Source organism: Protopterus annectens, chromosome 13.part0, assembly GCF_019279795.1.
Source record: "Protopterus annectens isolate FY-2018-M chromosome 13.part0, PAN1.0, whole genome shotgun sequence".
NCBI lineage: Eukaryota > Metazoa > Chordata > Ceratodontiformes > Protopteridae > Protopterus > Protopterus annectens.
The window spans coordinates 1,055,247,647-1,055,256,467 of NC_056747.1; the positions used below are offsets into that span (position 1 = coordinate 1,055,247,647).

General features: G+C 41.1%; 1 protein-coding gene across 1 annotated transcript in view; it reads left to right on the top strand.

The window, feature by feature from the left end:
- MED1 (mediator complex subunit 1) overlaps positions 1 to 8,821 on the top strand; it is a 1,231,128-nt gene that overhangs the window by 178,458 nt on the left and 1,043,849 nt on the right. The window contains exon 3 of the mRNA XM_044054941.1: positions 5,290 to 5,368. Coding sequence (XP_043910876.1) covers positions 5,290 to 5,368 — 79 coding nt within the window. The remainder of the gene's footprint in view (positions 1 to 5,289; positions 5,369 to 8,821) is intronic.

Consider the following 8,821-nt stretch of genomic DNA (forward strand, 5'->3'; position numbering starts at 1 on the left):
CCGCGGACTACCCATATGTAAGGACTGCAGCAATGTGGATCTTCGAACATCTACATTTATGGTAGGTACAAAACTGTACTTTTCCTAGCTTTGTCCCTGATGTGCAAAAGTTGTTTGGTTTCTTTTATTAAATTTGATGCTGCGTTAGATGTTATCCTTTTTGTTCTGATGGGAGCAAATTCATAGGTAGGTACTAGGCTATCGGCCCAAGGGCCTAAGTAAGCCTAGCCAACAAGGTTCCCTGGCTTAAGCCGCTCAGTTATTTTCCAGTGCCCCTGTCGAGCAGAGCCACTTAAGTGATTCCCGGGGTGCATTTCCTGTTTCCCATCCACTTATCAAGATTTTTCTTGGAGTGCTAATGAGGAACTTTGCTTGACATAGATGGTTAGCCTGTTCCAGAGTATGGGAAGTCTCTGGAACAGGAATCTATCCCTCCAGCCTATCCTGTTTATTGTGGTGACAAGGTTTAGGTCCCTAGAGCATGTAGCTCAGAGGGGTTGTGATTTCTTTAGGTGTAGCATGCCCAACAGCTCTGGGTTTGACATATCTTTATTTGTTAGGCAGGGATCAGCTCTGAGTAGGCAATATGCTACGGAGTAATGCTGGATTTATTTGAGACTGTCAGTGTAGGGCATCTGAGGCCAGTGATCCTCTTTATGAGGTACTTCTGTGGCCTTTCCAGCTGCTGCAGATGTCTTGTGAGGTACATTCCAAAAGGGGTATTGTACTCTATAATGGGTCTGAGTGTCTAGTAGAGGGGTGCAATGACCTCTCTTTTTCCTAGATGAGAACATTTTTATGATGTGTGCCACGTAGAAGGATTTCCTGACTAGTTTCTCCTTTGATAATCACATCACAGTAATGTCCACCTAGGTTCACAGGTCTTTTATCACACATTCGGCGTTAAGTAGACTGCAACCTATGTGATAGTTCATGGGTACAGAGTTTTCACCAAAGGGGATGGCAGTGCACTTTTTGGCATTGAGCTTGAGGCCATGGCTCTGACACCAGGCATCTGTCTCAGTGAGGCCCTTCTGTAGGATGTCCACATCATTTGGGGACTCTACTATGGCTCCTAGTTTGCAGTCATCTGTAAACTTCATTAGCCAAAGGCCTTCTGTGTTGGCCTGTACTTCAGAGAAGTAGATACCAAACAGGAGAGGTCCCAGGACTGAACCCTGTGGTGTACTCCACTTTTCACTGGTTTTAAGTCCGATTTAGAGTCTGCGACTTTTACAGTGTGGGTTCTGTCAGTGAGCCAATTGGCAACCCATCTTGTGACGTAGGGATTTATACCTAGTCTAGTGAGTTCAGCTATAATTCCAGAATGGTGGGGGATGGTGTTGAAAGCTGTGGCGAGGTCAAGATAGGCTGTGTGAACCACCTTACCCTAGTCTACAGCTTTGGTGATTGCCTCAAAGAAGTCGATCAAGTTCAGGAGGCATGATCTGCCGTTCACAAACCTGAACTGGGTGGGGTCCAGAGTTTGGAGGTTACCAATGTCTTTGTTTGAGTTGCATTATACATTCCATGGCCTTACAGACCAGGCTCGTCAAGCTAATAGGGTGATAGTTCCCAGGATCAGTGGTGGCTCCCCTTTTGTGGAGGGGGTTAACTGTTGCTTTGTGCCATTCAGTGGGAACAAAGCCTGATGTGAGACTATGATTGAAGATGGTGCTTAGGTGGGGAGCCAGTTCATTCTGAAGTTTGTGTAAAACACAGCCTGGGATGTTGTCCGGTCCCATGGATGCTGTGTTTTTGGCTTTAGAGAGTGCAGCTTTTACCTCTGTAGTTGTGATTACAGGGGCTCTGCATTCTTCCTGTATAGATATGGGCCCTTCAGGGGGTGAAAGGGGGGTGAAGTTAGCACTGAACCGATCTGCCAGGACATTTCCAATATCAGTTGGTTCTGTAATTTTCATGCCGTTGTGCTGTAACTTGGAGCAGATCTGTGTGTTGCCATTGAGAGTCTTGACATAGCTATAGAATGCTTTGTGGTTGTCCCTAGAATCAGTGTTGATTTTGTTTTCATAGCTAGCTTTGGAGGATCTTTTAAGGGATCTCAGCTTCTTACTGAGGCTGGCCAGGGAACTCCTCCACTCATGGGATTTTACTCTTTTGCAACAGTTTATACCTTCTGTTGTAGAGTTTATGGCAGGGGACCACCAGCTTGACTTCCTTTTTTTGGACAATGGCGTCTTGGTTCTATTTGGGATAGCACGATCCATGTACTTGTGTAAGTGCTTAGAGTGCATCTGTGTAGGATTCGGTAGTCATAACTGTATTGTCCATCTGCATGAGTGTCATGAAGTTGGCTTTGGAGACCTTTTTTACCATGATTTCCTTAATTGGGGGCAGGGGCAGGATGTAGATATCTAGGATGATTAGCTTATGGTCTGTTCTGACCAATGAGGAGTTGACTTCAGGTGTGGAACTCATGTTGGTAATGACTTGGTCTAGGATATTGTTGCCCCTGGTGGGGGTGTGGATAAGTTGATCCAGGGCATTGGAGTTTATGAATTTCAGAAAGCATTGAGTGAAGGTGTTGGAACATGAATACATTTAGTAGATTTAGAAATATTTTTCTGAGGTTTCTGCTGGAGGCTCTCTGTTTTTTTTTTTTTTTTTTTTTTTAAATAGTCCCCTTTTGAGGGAAGAGCTGTATAGACCAGTTGTTTTGGGCATCTACTGTGGTGCTCAGTACCCTCTAGATTGGATAACATGCATCCTAGACTATGCATCATCGCAGGGTTAGCCACTTGGTAGTCACCAAAAGTGGGCATGGGTATTTGCTGTTCTGGCCTACTATGTCTTGCACCATGGACCCATGCTTATGGTGGGAAGGGTTTGTGTGTCCAGTTTGGCCAGTATGTATCCACCCTAAAGCCCAGCAGACCTGGGTCAGTAAGCTACTGGCCAGCTGGTGTGCAGTTGCCCAGGATGGTTTACCTGCAATGCTCTGTGCAAAAACTGGACCTAGTTCATGTTTGCCTAGTAGATAGATTTTAAGTATTGTTAACACTCTTGTACTTTTATAAGTTCACTGACAGGATGCAGTTTGGAAGTGGATGATAGAATTGTAAGGAGGAGGCTTGAAATCCTTTGTATCCAGGAAACAAAATGGAATAGCAGTACAGCAAAGTTGCTTGACGTGGGGTCCAGAGTCTGCTACCTGGTGGAATGTGGGGGCAGGCTAGAAATGGCACTTGAATTGTTTTTAGGGAGAAGCTTCAGAAGACCTTGAGGGATGTCATCAAAATTAGTGACAGACTCATGGCAATTGGACTCCAGTGTAAGGATAGGGCAAGTTACATAATTTCAGCCTTTGCCCCATGGCAGGGTTGTAATTGTGATGGAGTGTGTAATCAGGCGGCAGATGCAGGGCTTACTAGTTATAGCAGGACAGCATCAATTGGTAGTATTGTTTGAGGATCTGAATGCACATATGGGGATAGGTAGAACAGGATAAGAGGGCTACCTGGTCCACATGGGTGGGGCAACAAATGAAGAATGAAGCTATTCTTGAACTCTCTCTGGCAAATGGATTGATGGTGACCAACATGTGGCTGAGCAAGAGAGAGTTGCAAGATTACACACAAGAATGCCAACATGCAACTTATGTAAATTTCCTTCTTGTAAGGAAAGGGCATTGAGGTAGACTCTGAGATTGCAGTAATCTCCAATGAAACAGTTGGCTCACTGCATAAACCACTGTTTGCCACAGTCCAGCTGCAAACAATAGTCAGAGAAAGCTTTAATGTCAACAGAAACTAGTCTGAAGATCTGGAAGTTGACTGGCGAGAAAACATGAGTTCAAGGAAATAGCTCTAGCACCTCAGAAAGATTAAGGCATGAGTGGAGTTAAGAATGGCAGTACCTCAAAGCAGAATCTGAGAGGACTATAGAATAGATATGCGGCTGAGCCCCGATGGAAATAAGGTACATAAGAAAAGTGGGTGGTGGAATGCAGAAGTCCAGGAAGTCCTCAAAACGAAATAAGTGCAGGAAAAAGTGAGATGGGAAAGACTGAGCAGGCTAAGAAAAAATACTGGTTGGTTAATAAGGAGGCTGAGAGAGCAATTGCAGTAGCAAAGAACAAAGCATCTGAGGCAGTCTTAGCTTCTGGAAGGTGATGCAGTAGGTGGCACAAAGAAACACTATCAGGTTGTTGGTGAAGATAGAAAAAGAGGAAAGCTGTCAGATGCCCTTTGTTAGGGATGCCAGCAACAACCTACTCACTGTCCTAAAGACATCAAAAGCAGATGTAAGGAGTACTTTCAGCAGCTTCTGATTGAAGAAATCCCCACAGAAGCTGTACTGTCCCAGATTCTGCCTACAGTGAAATAAGGCCTTAACATAGAAGATGTAAGAACAGCACTAAGGAAAGTAAGGTTGGTGAAAACGTAGGCTCAGGTGAGGTCATAGCAGATATGATCAAGATGTTGGGGGAGAAATGGTTGCGGCGTGCGCTCATAGCAGTATAAAGAGAGAGGTGTATCCCGGTTGACTGGAGAATAAACATACTTGTGCCAATGTACAATAACAAAGGGGACATTCACAACTGTGGACAGTATAGAGTCTTGTACTAAAATGACCATGATTGCTGTTTGAGGACTAGCGCGCACATCTGAGGGCCATTGCCTCAAAAACACCAAGAGGGTGGTCAACACAGCTGTGAATGTAGTAGAGTACCTTCCTTCATCCAGAATTATGCCTGTTTTAGGGATGCTTGAGGTCTGAGGGCCAGGAATATGAGATCCGTTGTGTAGAGGTATTAAACTCCTGTCACGATGCATGAAAGTTCTGGAGACCAAGATTGATAGATGAATATGCAGAGTAGTAGATATCAAGATGGGAGATGAACACTTCAGATTCAGATGATGATACAACACAGCCAACCTGAAGTTTGCAGTGAGCTAGTGAGTTGGTGAATAAACTAGAGTTGAGGAAACAGTCCAGCTGGGGATGCCTATACTTTGAGAAAGTAGATGACAAGGTCCAAAGAAAGCTGACTTGGGCAGTACTGCGATGGTTCAAAGTACTGGAAACATTGGTAGAATTAGTGCAGGCTAATGTACAAGAACTTAGACACAAGTGTGAACAGTGTTTGGACTCTGAGGGGTTTCCATTGTGAGTTTGTGTCCAAAAAGATGACTTGGATAGAATTTTAGTTTGTAACTGAGGGTGCTTTTCACTTAGTTTCTTTTATCTTCCCTTTGAGGTGGAGTGCATGACACTTTTTAATGATTTTGTATTATAACATGTAGGTTTGCTTTTTTATCTTACCAGGAGAAACGCCCTGTTCTCAGTCCTGGGGATCATCAACACTTGGTGAACTGTCTGGAGTCTCTTCAAAAAGCACTTCAAGGTTGGTATGATATTGATATAATAGACAAATATACAGTGAAAGATAGTTAGTTTGTAGATAGCAACCACTGGTGATGTATGCTTGTATTTTTCTTAGTATAGGAGCTTGGAAGTGTTTAATGTAGGACCAGTACTTTGGAACAGCAGTTTTGATTGTTAAGTTTCCCATACAGGCAAGTCTTTTTTATTGTTTGTTGTGCTTGTACTTGAGATACAGGACTGAAGTTTCCATTTCTTTTTGAGTTTTGAACCAGTCCGTACAGGTTTGAGCAGTGTTATTTGTGCTCTGACCTTGTCCTTTGCTGCCCTGCTAGGATTCTGCCATTCTCTGACCACGTCTGTGGAGAAAGATGCAAGTTAACTTGTGGTGTTGGTTGTTTTCAGTTGACGCTGTGGTAAGGAAAGGTTTATTATGGTGTGGATGTAAGACTATTGATGGTGTTCTATGCAAAGTAAAACAATGGTTCCAAGAAGCATTTCCTGTTAACAAAACCCTTGACCCTGAAAAAAGGGCCGTTTAAAGGAGAATGCACACCCAAAAACTGAAAAAAAAAGTTTTTCAGCATATCTTGAACTTTCTGCATTACTAATGTCTCTATCAAAGTAAGTGGTTATTTTCTAATTTGTTATACCCCAAAATGACCTGAAAGGGGAATGTTATGGGCAGCATGATATTGTTTTACAGTAGATTCCTTTTCTTCCATTGTCATTTTAGAAGGACAGAAAAAAATCTCTAAGATGAGAGCTTTGTTTACTGTGGTTTTCTCTGTTATCCGCTTACAACAGTACTGCATCTGCTTGCTTTTGACTGCTAGCATCAAACCACATTTTTAATTGCTTTGCTTTCTTTGATTTTCATTAGTGGCCATCTCTGATAACAATTTAAGGAATGCTTGAATGATGTGCTTGTCAGTTTTTCTTTTGAAAGTAACCACTCTAGTTCAGTGTTAAAGTGTGAGAGATCTGATCCCTCAGATTAATATGCATTACTTCGGCTGAGATGGCTTGTGTTGCATTCACAGGTTTTAATACTTTAGCTATAATTTAGTATTTTATGTTAATCTTTCTTACACAGTTTACTGACTTGTCTCAACAAAACACTGTGCAATGCAAAAGTGCTGTAACAAAACACCTGAAGAAAGTTATTTTACAGAAAAATTGTAGAAAGTGCAAAATCAAGTACTTAAAAATAAAGAATGATGAAAATGATATTCTTTGTGGCACTAATTTGATTAAAGGGAAAAACAAAATAAATGTTTTCTTGTTTATTTGCAACTGAAAAGTAAACTTGAGTGCTTTGCTTTTGTTCAGACTCCAGGCCACACTAGTTGTCTGAGGTGTGGTGCTGGCATTCTCTGACTGGTAAGGCACATTTAAATGCCATTGTTTTATTAATAGCTGTGTAGTTGGAATAGGTAACCATTTGAAATGCCGGGACCCGCTAGAGCTAGTCCTGAAATGTGCAGACTGTGAATGGTCGAAAGAACGGACTTAGTAATCTGAGATGCCATTTCTCGGAGTATCCTCTCTTCTGTGAGGTATAGCAGTCTCGGGGTTGGTATGTTTAAGTTCAGGGGGTACTAGAGGGCCTTGCCCCCATGCAAAAAAAGTTTTGAGGAGAAGAGCGATTTTCAAGATTTGATTTTCTCTGGGTTTTCACCCCCCCCCCCCCAGCTTTTCGGCACTCAACATTTAGTTGCCGACATTTCAATAAGGAGCCATTGCAGTAAGTGAACTAGCCTGTTTACCCTGCCACTGTTAGCAGCTTTTTTAATTTCTGTAAAGTTTTTTGGTTTCTAATCCCATGACTGAATGGACCCCATTTCTAAGTCAAAGTACGATTAAAGTTCATGAAATTTGTTTCAAAGCTTTGCTAGCCAGAAGTGCTGTTTGCAGCACCCACAATGTGCCCAGTAATGACTACTCCTACAATTCATAATGGAGTTAAATGTATCGCATCCAAGTTTAATTTTTTTTTTTTTTTTTTTTTTTTTTTTTTTGTAAGACCCGTTGATCCTATTACTACTGGAACTGTCTGGGTATCTTTCTTCCACATTACCCTTGTTTCTGCCTGCAAATTCCAGTCTATGATTTTGTTTCTCTCTGTACGCAAGACACTGTAGTCACGGGATGTAGCAATTTCAGTGATCAGTGCTACTTTTGTCTTTTCATGGACTACTGTATGTAGTTTTCTTGCATCTATTTTTTGAACTGTTGGCAATGGATGATCCCATGTGATGTAAACTTCATCATTTTCTGTAATGCTTTGTGGCTTGTTTCCAGTATTTTTCAGCTACTTAAATATAATGTTTGCACAATTCCCAATGCAACAGTCTTGTCACGTTGTTATGCCTTTTGGTATACAGTCGTCCTGCCACTAGTGTATCACAACCAGTAACAAAACGTACAATGCTTTCCATTTCTGTTTTACAAAGCCTATAGTGTCTGTTTCTCCTACATGTTCAGTGGACTTTGTAAACAAAAGTGTATGTAGTCCACTATGTTGGGCTGCCAATATTAACCTTTGGTCATTTGGTTTAAGTCCACCTGTTCTTAACCATTCCTACATTTGATTCCGATTGACATGAGGTTGTTCAAGAGTTTTCCATACTTGCAACTGTATTTATGCAGTTTTCACTTTTCTTGCATTCTCATTTGATACTTCATCATATATATATATATATATATATATATATATATATATATATATATATATATATATATATATATATATATGTGTGTGTGTGATCTATATCTATATCCTATTTTTTTTTGGTACATTCAGTTACTGCCTGATTTTTTTTTTTTATCTACTTCTGGTTTGTTTTCCATTCCCGCTTGATGCTGACATGCTTCTGCTAAACTAAGTCTGGAAGTCCTCTTAAACTTGTTCTTCTGATGTTTCAAAACTTTCACTACGTTTGGGTCTTTAGGTCAGATATATATGCAGTCCCACAGTTGTGGATATATACATGTAATCAATTTTGAGGAGGCCCATACCCCCTTAAGAATGGGGAATAGATAAAAATCAGTGCATACCAAGAAGCATCCTTGTTTTCCTGTCTAACATATCCAGCACCTTTTGGGGGCAGTCATTCATTCCAAAGCTGTAAGTTAGGACGTGAAGAGCAAATTGGTTTATAGTTTAGACTTTGTCCCCAGATGTCAACGCTGTTAGTTTTTTTTTTTTTCTTTTTTTCTTTCATGTTTTTTTGGCACTCAACATTTAGTATGCTGCCATTTCAGTAAGGAGCCACTGAAATAAATAAAAGAACCTAATTACTCTGCCACTTTTAGTAGCCTTTGTGATGTATCAGATAAGACAAGTGCAGGAAGGAAAGTGAAACCAAAATAAGTTCAAACATAAAACAAACACGGTAGTTATTAAATTATGCTTTTTCTGTATATGGTCTATGTAGTGTTGAATTACAGGGGAAAATCACTTTTTTGTGGA